Consider the following 20,436-nt stretch of genomic DNA (forward strand, 5'->3'; position numbering starts at 1 on the left):
TGCTTTACTTATCACCTAATTGAAATGGAGTCATTCTGGAGTGGAGCAGGTGAGCACATAGTAGGATGCAAAACAACAGAGCACGTGGAATTGCGCTTCTGATACGTATCTGTTTTAATGCAATAATATTCCTGACAATTTGGCGGGGGTAGGGGTGGAAGAGACATAAAGTGACAGACTAAATATTACTCATAGTTATCAATATGAGGTGTCCAATTAATAAGTGCTAAGATCAGTAATGTGTCAGTTAAATCTTCAGCTAAACAGTGAATTAACAAGCCAAACAGAAGCTTCTGCTTGTTTCTAAGTCTTGCACAGAACATTTTAAGCCTTGTGATATCATGGTTTAATTCTCTAAGCCCTGCCTGGGACATCAGCAAACAGTCTTAGTGACTCCAATGAGAACTGCAAAGACAAAACCCTGAACATTTCACAATACTTCAAATATAACTGCGATCACTTTGGGGCTAGGATGAGACCTACTTTCCCTCTCTCAGGATATCATCTGTGCCTGCAATAAAATTGAAAAGTATTTCCACCAGCAGCTTTGCTCTCTATATATCAGTGGTGAATGCAAATATTAGCATTTGGCTAGATGAGTGATTTGTTAATTATTTCCCTGCATTGTGCTGCAGTCGGATTGCAAGACAGGCAATTATGCTTTCCAGACCTAATGTTCATATCCACAGCAATATACAGACAAAAACTTCTTATGCATAAATGGCACCAACCTAAAGGCAAGTTGCTATCCAAAAAAAGCTATGAAGGACAATTTGTTTGGAAGTATGTAATACCCATTTTCCCTTAGAAAGGATCACAGCAGGGGCAGCCACAAACATAATGGGATAGAAAGGGAAAGGAAAAGGGAAGAAGCCTTGGAGGTTTTTGTCAAAGGAAGGAAAGGAAGGGAACTGGAAACAGTATGTGTAAAGCTGAGATTTTTGAAAATGAGTAGGTACTAAAAGATGTTGGAGAAGCAAATTCTACTCTCTTTGACCCTTTCTACTTCTGTGGCATCTGCACAGTGCCTGTTGCATCTTCATAACTCTTCCCCTCTCTCCTGCTATGCAAAATCCCTTCTTTCTTGTACTGCCCCACATTCTGCCCTCCAGCCTGTTCCCTCCTGAATGGAGCAACTGGCTACCGATGCCTCCACCTCCTCTTAGTTGACTCTGCACCAACTCTAAAATTCCTCCATCCCAGCAGCTCCTGTGGGCAAATGGGGAGGCTCTGCCAGTTTCCCTGCAGCTCTGCTCTGTGTGTGATAGTTCTCCAAAGAGTACTAAGTATGGATGCTGAGCACATGCCTGGCACTGACCCAACGCACGTAGCAAGCTCTACACTTAACCTCCATGGAGCATGGACACCTTTTTTTCAGGCAGGTTGTTTTTCTTGCTGTCCTCTTCTTCCTGTCTTTGCACTATTTTTAAACTGTTTGCAAACCTTTTTTCTCCTTATCAGTACTCAGGTAACCCATAAAGAAATGTGGGTTCATCCCCAGGAAATTTCATCCAATTATAGAACTTGTTTATGCTGTCATGGATCAAATTTGTATGTAGAGGTGTATTGCCATCAACACTGTTGAAAAAATACATTAATTTATATCAAATCCATAACTTTGTTTCTAAGTAGTAAGTAGATCATAAGAATTTGAAAATGAGCTTGCTTTAATGCTGAATTGCCAAATAGATGATGCTAAAGAGCCAGCTCCAGAATCAGGGAATCACAGCCGAACTTCAAAGATATGATTCACAAAAGAATAATATAAAGCTTTGTAACTGCCTTCTGTTCATACAGAGGAGTTCAAGTGTTGTCCAAATCCAAGCAGACTTCTAATACTATGCAGATGAAGTCTATTTTTCCCCTTGCCATTCAACATTTTCTAAAAGCAAGAGCCTAACTCAGGATACTTTGAGGTTCCTGACCACAAATTACTTTCTTTAGTTTCCTGAAGCTGTTAATGAAGCATACTTAACTGATTTTCCTGTAATTCATCTTACTTGGGATGTGGACCTTACAGTGTGCCACGTGGCTTTTAGAGCATTTCTAATTGACATATATGGGAGAGAAAAATTAGTGAACATGGATAATTAGATCTTAACTACAGTCTACCTCATTTAGGCCTTCACTTTTTCTGTCTTCAAACTAAAACACTTCAATGAGCTTTCCATTAATGCCTGTATCTGAGAGACTTTGACTGGAAACATAACTCTATGTCTTAAGACTGCTAAGTCAAGAAAGGTAGCCAGGACTTGTCAGAAGAATTTGTTTCCTTTTGAGGTACTCAAGTACTGTTTGAAGTTGTCATTACCGTAATGCAGAAACACCATGGGGCCAGCCTGTAGCCAGTGCTCCGTATGGCTGTGCTGCAACAGACACCAGCCAGGAAAGCACAGACACAAAGAGGTGGCCAACCCCTGAAGATGCCTGGAAGGCAGGCAAAACGGACCTTGGGTGTATCTCTGCTCCCGCTGTAAGAAACAATGGTGCCACCAATGATTAAGATTTTGTGAAAAAAGAATGAGGCCTGACAGCTCTTGTAGTGGCTGGTGGGCAAGAAACACCATAGTAAAAAGGATTCAAATGAAACTATGAACCTCACATGCACAAAAAACGCATTACAAGATTGATCTAGTAAAGCCTTAGTATTTTACCTGATGGAATGATTCCTCATTCCACTTCTTAAAAATACTATATCATCCATTCCAATTAGCTTCAAGTGTGTAATTTACATTTTGACATGACCATGCTTAAGCTAATGAATGTTAATCAATAAGAAAAGGTCCCAGCCCTAATACGTTGTGACCTTCCTGTCTACCATAACATTTTGGGTAACATATCGACATCGCCATTGCAGAATGCAACCAGTAACTGTTTGTCTGAAAGATTACAACTGTCGTGTACTTAGTAAGTTGTGTCAGCCCATTGACTCTGGTGAGATGTGCCCGTGATATCCATCTTGACCTTTCCGTGGTGAGTGCAATACAATATGTGAAAAGATTCACATGGAGATTATCTTTAGCTCATCCAGAGAATATTTCTCAGACAAATAAAACAATGATTTTTAATCTCACGTCTAAGATGGTATTTGGGGGGGGGGGGGAGGGGAGTGACGTGCACCCTGAGAACAGTTCTAATCCCCAAGTAGAATCTTCTTGTAATGAAAACTTCATTGCCCTTCAAAGCCTTGGCATATACCCACGGTTTCCAGGCTCTTTTCTACTCTTTTCTAAAACTAATGAGGACACTTTATGCAGTGAGTATAAACAACAGTCCACTCAATTAAACTGCTCATGTAAGGAATATATTTATTGCAGTGACTGACATTGATATTTTATTTCATTTTCCATGGAAAAAGCTGCTCATTAATTTTAACAGCATTAAATGTTACTACTCAAAGACAGTAACTCACAGCCCTGTCCAAATGCTAGCCTGAAATCTATTAACAAATCCTACTGTCCTCTCATACCTACGTACAGAGACAATTGGGCATACAACGGGATTCACCTCTATTTCACAAGGAGTGAGGGAGGACCACCTCTCTCGGCGTACAGTAATACATGGTAGCTTCCTTAATCCACTAGTGGAATACGTCTTTTTCAATGCTTTGAGCACACAGTATCATCACAAGTTTGGGGAGGAAACCTTGGCTATTGGAGGTAGGTGGCTCTCAAAAGTTCTAGAGTCACATGTCTAAGCAAAATAAACTAACTAGTATCACATCACATCCACCATTAGTGTTCCTCTCCTTTCTCTACTAATCTGCTTAAAATTTTGAATTTATACATATTGTGATTCAGTAAAGCAGGTAAGCAGCTGTTTGACTACTCTGCTTTTATTATCTTTCCAAAGGTAGACTTTGTAATACCTCTCTTGAGTACAGGTACATACAGACTAAGATGCTCACTGAGTGAACTGTGGAGGGCTCCAACACAGACTGTCCACATGGTCACAGATCTCAGTAATTGGTCCAGTCTAGATCATAATTATTCCAGTAAACATCACATGGAATATCTAACATTGCACCAGCTTTGAATTTATTTCTTTCTGATATTTAGCCAGTATTTTCTTAATTTAACCTTTAAATCCTGCTGAGAATCACACTGGCATTTTTAAACATAATTTCTGTAGAACTCAAAGGAATGGCTTAAAGGACAGAGCTTCATTTTTTAATTTTTCTTTTTATACTCTTATTTGATTTTTTAAAGTGTCATCTAATTTCAGGCTACATTTCTATGGCAATATGAACATATTTGTACCTGAAAATATGTTGAGTCCATCATTTCTGGTGAAATGGTATCAAATACAAATGGCATATCTTTGTCAACAGTTAAGGCTGAATTGTTAAATACTGTGTTCTGATAGGAGGCAGGCATTCATATCCTTAATCCAGTCTGACATGGTCACAACCATCTCACTTCTGCATACAGTAATTCAGAGATCCTTTCTGGAGTCTTGATATGGTCCTTGTTCCCTAAACTTTCAAGTGCTGCTATGCTAGCTATTGAGTCCCAGGTGGGACTCCTGAGTGTAGAAGTGTTGCTGCAGCCTCACCCAAGGAGCAGTCATTTGGTACTGGGCATTCAGTTTCCATAGTTTTAAGACTGCAGTCAAAAAGGCAGGAACAATCAGAAAAAACTTCATCACTCCAAGAATGGATTTCAGGAGATATATTCACAATGCTGAACACGAACACTAGCAAATTATCACTAGCATTAGTGTTCCGTTCAAAAACAAGTCATATTCATATGAGCTCAGATTCTACCTCTAGTATGTAAGCAGTCCCTGAATGAAAACATCATTAGTCTGATTAATGTAATGGAATCATTCAAATAAGGGGAAAAAATTCCAAATCCGTATTTTCATTTTTCTGTTTGTTTTTACTAATCATGTCCTACAATGCTTTTAGGAAATGTTTCTACGGAACAGTCTGAGTACCACTATTTCAGACCGTGCTTTCATCAATATTGTTTATATAGTTTTAATTCACTCTTAAACTGGGATAGATACCCTCTTCTAATTCTTCTGAGCATAAAGGCAGCCTAAATCTGTTTCTGATTTAAAACGTGCCCATCAGCAGACCTAAAACATGCACAGAATTGGTTACTATTCACAGCTTCAGACAAAAGAAAGCAGTTTACAATAACCACTGAATTCCCCCTGCTTGCAGTTCACTGTCACCACATGCTTTATTTATAGTGGGCCTGAAATAAATACTGCAGGATCAGCCATCTTTTGGTGCTGCACAAAAAAGGAAAGCCATTAAATATTTACCATAAGTCTCTCATAGTTTTGCCTCTGACACTTTCCCTTTCACTAGAGAAAAGGATTATTTAGCTCATGATTTTCCAGCAAAAGGCAGTCAGTTGTGACTGTCAGGAAGTAAATGGTAGCATCATTGGCACACCCTGGGAGGGGGAGGTCGTGTCAACGCACACCAGGCACAGAAAGTCTGCACCTCCCCTGCTCCCCTCCAGCAGCACAGGGTGACGCCAAGGCAGAAGTCTTCAAGTGTCACAGGAATGTTTGTGCCAGCAGAATGAGGCGCACTCACGTTACAGCACTTTCCAAAACTAAGCCAGTACATTTGGTGAATCCTTTCCAAGGAGCCTGATCAGATTCCTTGAGTTAAGATCAAATGAATGTTGCGGATGCTCCAGTGAAACGTGTTGACAAATAATACTGCACTCTTGTGCATTGCATTTACTGTGAATTTAAAAAAGAAACCCATTTGTATGAAATAAAAATAGATTTTGCATGCATTTTGGTTTTCACCTGTGAACTGAATACTGTAGGACAGTAAGTTTATGGCCTAGTATCCGTGGGACAACCAGTTAAAGATGAACTTTGACTGGCCCAGAACTAAAATGCCTGGGGGCAGCTGTGTAGCTCAGGTAACTCATTAGAAACTGATACTGAAAAATGACTGAGAACTAAACTCCAGGAGGTCACAAAAAGATTAAAAGCAAAGCAAGGTCTTTTTCCACCACAACCCAGGTCATTACAGAGTATGATCATAGCCTTCCATAGCATTGTCTAGCAGAACTAGCACCAATCTCCCCTCAGTACATCTAGAGTAATGTAGGTTTCTAAGGAACAAGCTGTATCTATACAACTATCTAATGTTTTAGAATATTAGCCTTGTTTGCCTGAATGTTGTCATGCCTCATGGAGTTCTACTGGGTAATAGTGCACTGCGCCAAAGACATTTCTTTCCTTCTCCCCTCACTGCTGCTCTCTTTTCTTCAGCAAAAAAGAATTCACTTCCTAGATGCATTTCATCTTCCAAATGGAAGGAAGCGGAGCTGGTCTGGAGGGTCCCATACCTTTCCACACCACGGGATCACAGATCTCTTTCTTCAGGAATGGTCCAAATACTTCCAACTCCCTGCCACTTGCCTGTCTGCATCATTTAACTTCCCAAAAGCAGCACAGGGAGGCACGCTGCAGGCTCTGGAGAACTAGGCAGACAGACTTTGAAAATGAGCAGCCAGAAAATGCAGTGTTTCACTCAAGCCAGTAACAAGACAAGTTCTCGCTACTTGATCAAACCTCTGGCATAGCTGGTGAGACCTCCATCCTAATTTTGTGGTTCCACATGAAAACATAGCATGGGTGAGTTGATAAGAACAAATTTAACAGGGAGTTTAGGGAAGGAAGCTGTCAAAAAAAGACTTGACATCCACAAATTCCTGAACCCATAATGGGATATCTACATGACTAAAACATGGAGAATTCCACTCAGGCCAGCACTGCGCGCTAAGCACTCATTGAAGAGCTATGTTAGTGTACCTTCAACAGTGCAGATCGATGGTACTTGAAAAAAACCTAGGTTTGTAAAGCCAGAGAAGTACAGACTCTCATTGTTTAGGCAGGCAGGTACGAATGGGCATTCTTAATGCTTCCCTTCTGCTATGTTTGATGTCTTGCAATTTGATGTCCTGCACAAGTGCTGACACCGTGTACAGTTTTTCTTGACAGCCAAATAAAATATAACCAGTTCCCCACCCTGAAAAAGAAAACCCACAGGGAACTTAAGTGTGATAATAAAAGTGAGTAGCAGCAAACACTGTCTGAACTGTCAGGTTATAAACAATGCTCATGAAACCTTCATGGCCAGGATCAATAAAAGGAAAGGCCATCGCTCTTGAGAGCCACAAGCCATTAGAAAAATAAAAAGCTTTCCGTCTCAGAGCATTTACGTCTAGATTTCATGTTCCACTGCTTCTTCCATGGCCTTATAGACTAAACAGGCAAGTTCAGTTCTACTTCCAGTGCTGCAACAGTGAAACCAAGCCACAGATTGCCTGGTAAGGCATTCCATGACCTTGAAACACATCCTGTAGAACCACGTGACTACTTCACATAAATGTCTATCATCAAAATTTAGGGCTTAAGTTGACCCATCACAACAGTCAATTTCCTAATGCACATACATGACTTTTCCATTTGAAAGGATTTCCGTTTCCAAACTTTTATGCAAATTAGATAACTGAGTTATCATCTCTGATCTTTATGGAAACTAGCTTTGTTTTTCCATAATAGTAGAACACTCCACTCCAGTTTCATTGCTGCAAGCCATTTCTAAAAAAGTAAAAATGATCTCTCAGCACAGTCATTCTCCTGGTAACCAAGTCCCAGGAGATTTTGCCATTCTCCTGTTTTGTTCTTATTTGGTTGAAAATTACCATCACTAGTGACTGGTCCCATATTTTTCACGTTAACTATTCTTCTTCTCACCAGTGCAATGTTTGTAAAATTATTTTTGTTGAAAAAAAAGGATATTTCATTGAAAATTTTTGGCAGGTGACTAAACTGCCACAATGTTTTTGTACTTAGGTAAATTAACCCATTTGTGCCTAGGAAAAATGATTTTTCAAGATGAGATTAATCTAAGTTCACAAATATTGTGGAGATGCCTTTTGTTCAAGACATTGGGATACTGGATCTTTAATAGGGTTCTACACATATGTCAGTTGGCTGAGATCACATGCTGATAGGGTTTAGCTTGTATAAATACTGAATTGTGCAAATTGAAAGCCAGCTTAATGCCTCTGAGCACAACTTTTTGAATAGCCCCTAATCATCTAAGAAACAACACTTAAAAAAAAAATTACTTTTCAGTCTTTGTCATTTGTTTTTCCCACATAACTCTAGTGAGGCTGAATGGGTAACCAATGTGAACTAATAGCTCACATCAAAAAGCAACTGTCATACTGAAGAGGAGATTCTATGAATTGTATACGTTTAGAGCAAAAGCATCATCTGTGAAAGTTCTCACTTGCTAACAAAGAAGTTGTCTGACCTATTTGTGCTTAATAGTATTTCATATCACTTTATGCTGTTTTTCTTCTTTTCAAAATGGATCTTAACTCATCTACATCTATTATCTATGCAGGCATATTTCAGTCTGTGCAACACTCCGTTACGGCTTACTTTGCTGTTCATTATCCACATAAATTGATTATCTATTGTTTTGGAACCAAGAGACAAGCCAATCCTCAGAAAGATAAAAGAAACAATAGGTAGAGCAAGAAAGCAATAAATAATGATACTTCCACTAGAATTATGTGGACGAAGAATCATGTATACCACAATAAATAAAGCTTTAGCAGTATGAAAATACTTTAAGCAAAACTAACAATTACTTCAATCAGTAAACAATAAATAAGCTGTCCTGGATGCTGTAAAACACTTTTTTTTTTTTTTTTTTTTAAATTATGTGGCCACTAGAGTTGCTGGCAGTGTAATTTAGAGGTCAGCAAGTACAAAAGCACAACGATTACTCACATGAAATATCCCTGCCAACACTTGATCAAAATTACTGTTTTAAGTGACTCGAATGTGTGATATGTATTAGGATAATCTGGTTTTGTTAGTCACAGATTTGGGAATGTGTGGATTCCACACAGATTTCCTCTGTGTGGAAGGAGAGGTGATGGTTTGTAATTTTAAATGTCAGGCCATACAGGCAGCCGCTGGACCACTTTTCAGGTCCAATATTCAGGAAAATTAACTCCAAATGTGCAACAAGCCAAAGCACAATAAGAAACATTTTCTCTCAATGTAAAAACACAAGGATCCAATAGAAAAGCAGACAGAAGTTCTAAAATAAATTATCAGAAAGGATTTTCCTTAACTTTCAAATAGAAAATAATCCAGAACAGTGTAAATATTTTTTAAAAAGATAACATACTTACATTTATAACATCACTAGCATTCATTAGAATGGAGCAAAAAGAAGTTGGAGTGGGCCACAGGATGAGAATTCAACTACATGCATCAAGATAGTGCCCCATCGTCCCTCAACAACTTTGGAAGACCATTTTCTTCTGGCTTCTGATATAAAGCCCATTTCAGTACATTTAGGATTAGGCTCCTGGTCTCTCTTTAATTTTGGCTGAAAATCTTGCCTAAGCACACTAGAGGCACACATGCACATCATACAAGGTGGCAGAAATTATTCCATGCATCTCCCTACCTCCCTTGCATGCATTGAAACTGCTGGACCACACCCTTTGAGAAAAATCTCAAAGATTTTTCTTTGAGAAAACCTGGAACATCTAAAAATCTGAAGAGCTTTAATTTAAACTCTTTTCCAGGAAATACATTAAGTCATACATTTCCAGGGAATATATAAGTCTACCCAGTGTCCTCACAGAAGCTAACAAATACGTTGCAATTTTGTAAGCATCTGTCTACTTTGTGTACTTATTTTGTACATTACCTGGAAAACCCGCTTAAAGACAAACCTGAGAGTTACAAAGCCATGTGGGAAATTCAGCCACACATTTTGCTTTAGAGTACCCTGCTCTGTCTTGGAAACCTCAGCTAAAGATCTTTTCCCCTTAGGTGTTAGTCTGTTCCTGATACTGCTTAGCTCTAGTGTACATCCATGTATGAGATTTTCTGGTATATTCTCAGAAATTGTACTTCCACATTACAACCTGCTTTCTGTACCAGTCTTTGCCTAGCCTATACAAAAATTATATTCTCCACAACGCAGTAAAAATAGCAGTTACTTTGCTTTATATAATCATGGAGCTTTAAATATTAATGCAACTATTATAGAAAATCTCTGTGCAAGGTTATCTGACTTGAGAACAAGTTACCTTGGAAGCAACATTAACCAGGAAAAGTTAATAGACCTATTACGTGAAGAGATTCTGCTTTCTCAATGGCAAGACTTCTATCACATCTCTATGAGAAAGTCTGCCCTCTCCAAGTTCTACTGACTTCCTTTCCTGCACTCAGGCTACACCTTTCTTATTCTATCAGATGCAGAGGCCACTTTCAAACTCACAGGTGCCAGACCATTAACACAAATTGTCAGCCTGCTGTGACTATTCACAAAGTGAATGACAGGTTCCTCCCATGCACTCATAACACTTGTTATGATAGTCGTTTCTAGAATAGTTGTTCATAAATTAACCAAACAAAACTGTGTGTTGTCCACATGGGAATAAGTAAAAGAAACATCACTGTTGGATTTATTTTTTAACAGAAGCTTGAATGGATATGGGATTACACCTGTATTGAACAGGCTAAATTCCACACAGATACACTCAACGTATCAACCATACTGATTTCTGTAAGAACCCATGCTGATTTCTACAAGAATCAGAGCAGAGGCTTTCTATCTCATATCTGTGCCATGAACACTTCAAATAAATCTAACAGACAGAGATAAAACACTTATATTCCTTAGTCACAAGTTTCATAGGATGCCCTTAGGAATGCAAAGACTTTAACTTATATCAACATACTTCTGAAGAGTGAGGCTCAAGTTGTGGCTCGCTGACTTGATCTTGTTCTGGGCCTCTAAGTGGGTCATGCTGTCAGTGTTGACTCCCTCAATGGCTACGACAAGGTCCCCTTGGTTCATCTGTGACTGTGCTGCCTTGCTGCCAGGAGTGATCTGTGTGAGAAAAGCAAAAAAACAAGAGAGTCATATCAGGATAAGTCATTCTGTACACAAAGCACTTACAGAGAACTCACCCAGAACTATAATGAGGAATAGATACAGCAATAAGTACAGTAATAGATACAACACTAGCTGTGTCTATTATTGTATGGGTGGAACAACAAAATTTATGGAAATTAAACAAACTCAGAGTTAACTCGCATTTCTGCAAAGGTCCAGGACAACACCTACTTGTCATTACTTCCGTTTTGAGAGGTTAAGCCCAATGTAGTGATTCCCTTACCACATATTATCTCCTCCTCAAGGGGATAATTATCACTATTTATATTGCAGTAGTATATAGAGACATTACTCGGAAGCAGAAAACTAATGAACCACTATCTACTGCATGATTTTATTGTATTTTTCCTCCTAAAAGCCATTTTTCCCAAATTAATTCATTATATTGAGCAGACAGAAAATGAATGTGTGTGAGAGGCCTTGGACATGCTTTGCTTCTTTTATAGCGAGCTTTATAGGAAATCATTCTGCTTAACCTTCCCCACATACAACTATAGCTCCATTACCAAGACAGATTAGTACAAACCCGAGGTGACCTCATCAACCTGTGGGACCTGACACTCCAAAGACAGACCAGCACTTTTAGAAATAAGAAGCCACAATGCTTCAACTACAAACCCAACTATTGAGAAAACAGTTCAGAAATTCTGGTCATTCACTATGGCATCACATTTTGTTGGCTCCAGATGCCTCATGAACGGCATCTTCTCTGAATGGACAGTATCCTGATGTCAGTTTTACACAGCCCTCTCAGTTTGCATCTGGATGACATTGATACAGTACAGCTACTTATGAAACTTGACTCCATTAGGGAACTCCAACTAAAACAGAAGAGCCTTCACATACCATCAGCCAGACAAATACTAGTGGGCACATCAGAGTTGTGCTCTGCTTTCAGCACTCAGTACTTAAATGGTACGGACATAAGCTACAGGCCTTTGCTCTTATTTTTAGGTACTCCCTTACATTCCTCACTTCTAAGAAAACCCAAGGATAATCTGAAATACAACAAAGGCTGCAGCTAAAAACTCTTCCTTCAGCACAGTGAACATAAAAGAAAGATGTGTCTGATTATGAGCCATATTTCCTGTCCCGGTTTCAGCTGGGTTAGAGTTAATTGTCTTCCTAGTAGCTGGCACAGTGCTATGTTTTGAGTTCAGTGTGAGAAGAATGTTGATAACAACTGAAAACATCAGTGTGTTGCTAAGTAGTGTTTATACTAAGTCAAGGATTTTTCAGCTTCTCATGCCCAGCCAACAAGAAGGCTGGAGGGGCACAAGAAGTTGGAGGGACACAGCCAGGACAGCTGACCCAAACTGGCCAAAGGGATATTCCATACCATGTGATGTCATGCCCAGTACATAAACTGGGGGGAGTCGGGGTGGGGGGATCGCCGCTTGGGGACTAACTGGGCGTTGATCGGCGGGGTGGTGAGGAATTGCACTGTGCATCATTTGTATATTCCAATCCTTTTATTATTACTGTTGTCATTTTATTAGCGTTATCATTATCATTATTAGTTTCTTTTTTTCTGTTCTATTAAACTGTTCTTATCTCAACCCACTTTTTTTTACTTTTTACTTCTTTTCCCGATTTTCTCCCCCATCCCACTGGGTGGGAGGGGAGTGAGTGAGCAGCTGCGGGGTCCTTAGTTCCTGGCTGGTGTTAAACCACGACACTTCCCCTGTGAATTCAGTCAGGCTGAAACTGTGAAGTTAAATTCCCAAGGAAACCAAAACCCAACATAAATCCAAACACTTTTCCTCATCAAGTGTGAAGTTAAATTCCTTAACCTGCCTTCCCTAATACAACCTCAAAACACTTAAAAATGTGTACATAATCAAAACAAAAAAGTCCTTCCAAAACAATTCCCTAGACTGCTTGTTGTGCTCCTCCACTTACAAAGACAAAGAATAAAAAAGGAAAAATAACCCTTTCTTAACACCCCATTAAAGGTGCTCAGTGTTGAGGCTGGCAGTCTAATTGACAGTGTAGTCTTGACAATGGGAGTTGTCAATTTACTAGAGCGCAGGCTCTAGTATCAGGGTGCTAGAATACAGCACCCTGAATACTCAGACACTCTACTTAAAAAATAGAGATTACTTTGGAATTAGGCACTGTAAATAACATCCCAGAACTGATCTGACTGGAAGAGACAGCTTTCTATACCTTTTCACTAGAGATAAAAGCAGGAAGAGTTATATGTTTTCTGAGTGAAGGACAGCCACAGATATAATGTTCTCATGCAAAGTAAAGTTGACTGATAATAGCAGTGCCATTCCCTGATGTAGTTTTCTGGTGTTAAGGAATTGAGGGGTGGGGAAACACCTTGTGGTGGTTTCAGTGATGGAGTTTTATTCTGCAGTCTAATGCACCCTCATAGAAAGAGATTAGTAGAAAGGGATTCATATTACAAGCATAGCTTTCCTAACCTATTATACAAACATTAGCTTCCATGCATTTCATTGACTTGCATTGTGCAAAGTACACAAAAACCAGAAGCCTATAAAGAATATGGATTATTTGCATACCCACATGTACTTGTATAGTTACTAAAGGACCCTTCCCAGCTCAGACCCCCCAGTATGTGAAGAAACAGAATCTGCAATAAAATAAGAGGTCAGGAAAAGGCAAAATGTGAACAAAAGCCAAAATCAGATAAATTAGTAAGACTTGAATTCGTCAAGTAGGACACTTCAGTCTTTCTCAATTTATCCTTTTTCTCTATTAACATAAACTGTTTGCCAGTCAGGTAGACACCAAGGCTTGAGCTTTCTTGATAAAGATTTTTTAATAAATAATCTTCACATATCACTTTTCTAAGACAGCACTTTTTACCTCCTCATGAAACATGCAAGTTCTTGCCACAAAACATTAACTGTGTGATGCTGATACTTGAGTCTCCAGACAGCTGGTTCCAAATGCTGGGAAATCCCCCATTTGCTCATCAGGAACAATGACTAGTTTTTGAACATCAACCCAGCTACTGAAAGTCAAAAGTCTGCCCTAATTCAGGAATTCCTCCTTAACACATACATCCCTCCTTCCACTCCCCAGTGATGCTTCGAACAAAATAAGCCCAGAGAAGCAGAGTTTTCACAGAAAGCATAAAGAAGTCTGGATCTGGGACTAGTTTAAGATACCTGTAGCATACTGATTTCCCTCTAAGTTTCTCTGATTTCTGCTTTTTGCAGCCCCAAATTTAAATGTTATACCTTAAAATAAAGATAAAGCAGGTAACTACAACTGTCCTAGAATTAAGAGTCAAATTTAGAGGGAGGGGATGGTTATTACTAGTGACCTGATTTCACTTACTCTAGTGGGATACTTTCTGCCTAACATTTTTAGAAAATACTACCTAAATGAAAAATATATTCATCAGAAGAATCTATCAAACAAAAGGCCCTGAGTAACTTTGAATTTGTGATTTATATGAATTTCTAACCATGGCCATTGCAATGCCCTTTCTGAGGCAAAGAGCTACAGGAGAACCACACTGTGAAAATTAAGGAAACAGTCTCAATCATGGCTTACCAGCCAGTGTTACTTTATTTGAAAAGGAAATGAAAGGGATTTGTACTCATCTCTTCAGCTAAGTATAATGGTAGCAAATGTAGGGCTGAATTCCTTCATACAGCTCTACCATTCCAATTCCCATTTCAGGACCCAGCACTTCATGGATGTCACTTTACCTCTAAAATTCAGCTTACCCTAGCCTCATAGACAGTAAAACTCACAAGTATAGAAGATGGATCTAGTTTATTTTATCTGTAATTCAGAACTATAATAAGTATCAGGAAAGAATTACTTCTTCCCCCAGTCTTCCCACTGGCTAAGAGCATGCTATGTAGATTATTTGGTTCTGTAGAGCTTTATATAGAAGGCATTATTAAAATCTGGATGTATAATCTGTACAAAATATTCAAATCAAAGTACCTATTACACCTATTTTAGTTAGAAGCTAACAGGCTCCTCTGTGAGACTTTAAACTGAACCACAGCATGCATTTACAGCAGACATTAAGAACAGTCAGTAATTGTTGGGGACAAAATACCAATGTACAGATGGAGATACAGGGCAGCCAGATCTGAAGTGTCAAGGCACATTCAAGACTATCTTGTTCCCATTTTTAAAGATCCAGCAGAAAGGAATGGAATGCAAAGTGTTTATCTGTTCATATTTTCCTTTGAAAATTCATCTCTGATCTACTAAAAATTTACTAAATATAATCACAAACAGAGAAGATCTCACTGTGTCTTTGTGAAATCTTTAGAGACTGTTTTCTATTTAAAAAGGTTTTTAAAAAATATTTTTAAATGAAGGGTGAATGTTAATTAACCCTTGGAATTAGACTGCAAGTCCAGATCTGTCTACTCAGTAAGTTCTAGTTTGCTCTCATCTCAGCCTCTCTTGTATTAACAGAAGTAACAAAAGTAGACAAATATAGTACTGTCTAGACCAAATATCCATTTTTCAATTTGACTACCAATTTTTTTTCTCAAAACATCTCTGGGAAAGATCTAGACAGAACTATTCCAGAAGACCTTTGTAACAGTCTTAACTCACTTGCTCTGGATTACAATATAGCTTTCAGATGCTAGGTGTTGCAAATGCCTTTATTTAAAGCTGCAGTGAGATGTTCACCAGAGATTCAAGGTATAGCTATTTCTGTCAATTGATTTACAAAATCCAATCCAGGATACCACTGACAGATCTAATTTTAATAGTATATCTTTAGCACCTCAAGCCCAAGCACAGACTTCATCCTGAAAAGCCAAGCATCCTTCACCTTTCTCAGAAAAGCAGAGGAACACTTGCTGCTTCAGCAATGTGAATTTTCAGCCCACAAATTTCCTACAAGGCAGACATCTGACTTCCAACATCCCCAGCTTAAAGCAAGTGGGCAGGCTGGAAATATCACATGTTGCTTTCAACGTACTACAGAGAATTCTTACTACGCTCTGTTGTGAGCAGATCTGTGTACTGGGTGAATATATAGTACAACAGTGACAGCTGTGCCCTAAAAAATAAGTCTGCACAGGGTTCAGAGTACATACTACTTAGCAGGAGCTCTGGGAGGCAGTGTACAAAGTGCAGCTGCTGCACCACCTTGAGAACAGCACGTGTTCCCATCCAAGCCCCTCAGCTACACTCCAAAGTGGGAGAGATAGGGATCAGGCAGCATTTGAGTGGCTGAGTGTTAAAATACTAACGAGAATGCTTGTATAAACAGATGGATGGACACAGCTTTCCTACCCCAAGGAACTCTTAATTTACAAGGCAGACAAAAATACACAGGGAGGCCTATACAACTGAGAAGGTGTTAATATGGTAGCTTGTAGCATTAGCCACAGCCACTTCTTTTTCCAGGACTTGAGCTATGTCTGACCCCTTCCTGACCCCAACCCCCAAATCAACAAGTTATATTTTCCGCTTCTTATTTAAGAGCAACATTTCAGAGAATCAAGTATTCACTAGCACTAGAAATATGCTAAAGCACTGGGAATCAATATCCTCTCCTCTTCAGGATCTCTGAGACAGAAGAAAATATTAAAAGAAAATGTTCCTTTCCATCGTCAGAAAAGCTAAAAATCAGAGACAGGACATAAGCTATCAGTTACTGGAGACTACAATATGCTCTTACAACAAAAGGAATAGGCAGGCACCAAGGATCACAAGAAAATATAGTATGTTTCCTTTATGGAGAAAACACCATTTAAATCTCCCTCTGTTAAATTTTTGCAAGTGGGTTTTTGTATAGATGCCTCCAACAAACCTTCATAGGCTTTCTAAGCACTGAGGCTTGCAGTGCCCAGGCGTGGCAGCAAAACTACTTCGTTTTACACAAAGGAGCACAACCTACTGAAAGGAGGAGAGACATGCTTTGAAATCCCACCGCGGAACACTTAACACTGAACTGCTGAATGCTCATAGGAATCCAGGTAGTTATCTCTGGACTGGAGACATCAGTTCCTCTCCCATTGTGAACAAGTTAATTGAGGAAATTTATATTATTGTTTCCTAAATGAGTCACTTGCCAACCCTGTCCCCACAATAAACGTGTAACAGCTCCAAAGGGAAAATCATGGGTTTTCTTAAAAAATAGAAGACAACTCTGGACAAAAAAAACAGCAAAGAAAAGGAATAAAACCCACTGGGATAAGCCATCAGGCAGAAATTCACCATTTTATTCAATGCATTGCCAGAAGGCATAAAACAGGAACGAAGAAACAAACAGCCTAGATAATCTACAACATAGAACAAATATCCCACTGTCATTGATGATGGCTTTTATACCTTTTAGTGTCAGATGGGAGAGCTGAGCAAGACCAATGAAACATAAAGACAGAGGACTGTAGGAAACTGGAAATGAAGGTCCCTGCACATATCGCTAAAAAAAACCTAAAGAAAATTCCCTTTTTGCAGGTACCATTTTACTAAAGAATGTCTCTTGTTTTCAATTTACTACCAGGCTTTACTTTTTTTCTCCTGTTTTTTTTTTTGTTGTTGCTGTTGTTTTTAATGAGACAAGAAAACCTGCTATTTAAGACCACTCATGGCATCTGCAGAATATGCCACTGACACCTTGAAGAGCTTCCCTTTATATTAAACAGAGCTGAGCTGGCAAGCTGCAGAGACACTCTGAAGTGGCCTCTCAGGCTATGCTTCATCTGTAGTTAGGAACGGAGATTACAATACATGTGAGAACACCCAAAATAGCTTTAATCTACCTCTCTTGGGTACTAGGAGCCACAATGTCACAGCAGCACAGAGATTTTGTGGGACAGCCAGTCAAGTACTTAGAATTCAGGACACCCTGTGCTGAAATCTGTACTGCAAGAGCAGAAGGGCTGCTGGCACTTGAGCTAGCCAGCTTACCTCAGTCTTGGGTATGCCGGGCCATGCTGGAATGATACCACCTCAATTAACACCAGAAATTTTCCTTCTACTTAATGCCTTTACAAGGCTGCTGTTCATGCACAATATGTAGACTCTTCAAGGAAGAAGACAGACAGCAAGCCCTTCTTGCCAAGCTAAATAGACCCAGGTGATGAAAATAAGCCAAATGTAAAAGATTTTCACCTGGAAAATAGAAGGAAGCGTATAGGCAAAGCCTAGGGGATTGCCCTGGGAAGGCTTTGGGGATTTTTTGAGAGTGAGTGTGAATGCTCCTGTCCCTGGTTGGAAGGAAGATCATTCCGTTCCCTGCCTCAACTCCACATTATCTGATTGAAAAATTTTCAATCCTTTGTTAAAAAACAAAAAAAGGAAATATTTTGGAGTTTGCAGCTTAGCCTGTTAGAAGCATGACTCATCTATGTACACCAACTACACAGATGATCGTAAAATGTGGATGTGGCTTTTTAATAGAATGTGTTGGCATAGCTAGAAGACTATGTAGCTCTCTAAATCTTGTATGGTATGACTAATAGTAATCTCTCTTCTCCCAATCTTAATCTAAGAATAGCTGTCAAATCTATTCAGTCTATTCTCAGCATCACGTACTGTGCCAAGATAGTGTGTGCTATGTATCTTGAAGAAATGAAATAGAAGCAGAGAGGTGAGTCATATAATAATAAACGTTGATTGTTTTGTTATGACAACAGGTTTTAAGGAACAAGTGAGCAAGTTCTTCTTTGGTATCAAAGAGTTTAATAACCTTAATGCAAATCAAAACTGAGAATATAACTGAGGTACTGATCCTTAATATTCTGGCAGCTCCATGTGTGCAAGCAGTTCCGTCAACTTCCACAGGACAACGCCCTACAGCAAAGTTACACTCAGCTTGTAAGTGCTTGCAGGATCAGAACGGCCAAGTTTCTTCAAAGGTTCCTCTTCTTCTTCCCGACTTTTCTTTTTCAAATTTTAATTAATTTTAAGGCAGTTTTATAAGGTGGGATGTTTCTTTGTGTTTCAAGTACGCAGATCTCAGTTATCAATATTGCCTTTCACATTTTCACAGCTATCGGCTTCTTGAATTCTACATTCTGTGCAGTTTTTTGACCTCCCCATACAAACACAATTTGTCTTGTCTCCTCCTACAAGCATTAGCAATAAACTGAGCGGTTTATGTCTCTTGCTATCGGCCACTATGGTAAGATTTTTTTTTTTCCAAGTTCATTCTGCTTAATGCATTTCATTGTACATAACTAAGACCACAATGCTTCATAACTTTGAAGGGCTTTTGATCAGTTCAGCAACAATAAGGCCTGACTAAAAGGGCATTTGAGACAATACTGAGAGTTTTAGTCCGGCAGTTAGTGGCCTGCAGCCACTTCTGATATTAAACAACTTAAAATAGCTTTGACTTTGAGTAAGTCCTGAGGTTCCAGCACAGATTTGACTGATGTAAAAGTGACTCTTCTGCTCCTGTGTGTTTGTAAATTAAGGCACTTACTACATTGATGCAGGCTTACATTTAAGTGTTCTTTAAATGTGCATTTCTCTACTGAGTTCTTTTTGTTTCTGGCCACCAGAATACCAGGGGAGTAATTTTGGTCACTAAAACATGAGCTGCCAGTTTGATACAGCAAATAGCAGTACTGTCTCTAAACCAGAAGTATGTAGTATTCACCTCCATGCTTTGCCTACAGACGCTAGAATAGTATAGTACACGCAGAAAGGCATCTGTATAAAAGAAGATGAAATGTAGCACATGTCCACAGTGGCAGAGATGTTGAATCAGAACCAAATTTGCAGGAACTACACTTGGTATCATTCCATTACTTTTGCATCCGAAGTTTTAAGAGGCCATATTGCCCAATGTGAACCTTTTTCAATTGGATGGCCCAGCATTAACCATCCACCATATAGAATCAATTACTCATTAAACACTCTCCTTATCCACAAGAATAACTGTTCTGTACCTGTAGCATTCATCCATGCTCAGTGGGAGAATAAACAAAAGCACAGGTTTCAAACTACAGAGCGAAGAATTCCTTTCAAGATCCAAGTGAATAAAAAAGAACAGCAGCAAAGTTCCCCTGAGAAGTGCAATGCAAATTTCTTCCGTAATATGGTGTATCATGTTTAGTGCATAACATGACATCCTGCCAGATATCCCAGTAAGATCCTTGGAAATGTAAAGATGTAGCAGGTAAAATACAATCTTAACACATTTAACAGGTACGTAAACTGCTGGATGTTTTGGCAAGCAAGGGAAGTTGTAGAGACTGAGGATGTTTCTTTTACCTGTTAAAATGTAATAGCTTAAGCTTTGTTTTCCTAGCTTTTCAATCGAACACAGACATGCCACTTCCCTTGCGAAGCCACAGGAACCATATTTGTTTAACAGGAAATAATTTGAACATATTGATATAATCTCAAATCTAAAAGGGAAAACTTGTTATGTTGAAGATTGTGAAGACTGACAAAATAATAATTAAAAGCAACACAAACTGAATTTTAAAAAAGGAAGCATCTTGTTATACTGCTTCTTTATCTTGAATGAA

At 39.0% G+C, this 20,436-nt stretch overlaps 1 protein-coding gene across 9 annotated transcripts in view; it reads right to left on the reverse strand.

The window, feature by feature from the left end:
* The window catches only part of LDB3 (LIM domain binding 3), a 130,213-nt gene that overhangs the window by 78,421 nt on the left and 31,356 nt on the right, over positions 1 to 20,436 (reverse strand). For all 9 annotated transcript variants that reach the window (XM_030031016.2, XM_030031022.2, XM_030031021.2 and 6 more), the window contains exon 3: positions 10,767 to 10,918. In XM_030031016.2, coding sequence (XP_029886876.1) covers positions 10,767 to 10,918 — 152 coding nt within the window. The remainder of the gene's footprint in view (positions 1 to 10,766; positions 10,919 to 20,436) is intronic.

Source organism: Aquila chrysaetos, chromosome 11, assembly GCF_900496995.4.
Source record: "Aquila chrysaetos chrysaetos chromosome 11, bAquChr1.4, whole genome shotgun sequence".
Lineage (NCBI taxonomy): Eukaryota > Metazoa > Chordata > Aves > Accipitriformes > Accipitridae > Aquila > Aquila chrysaetos.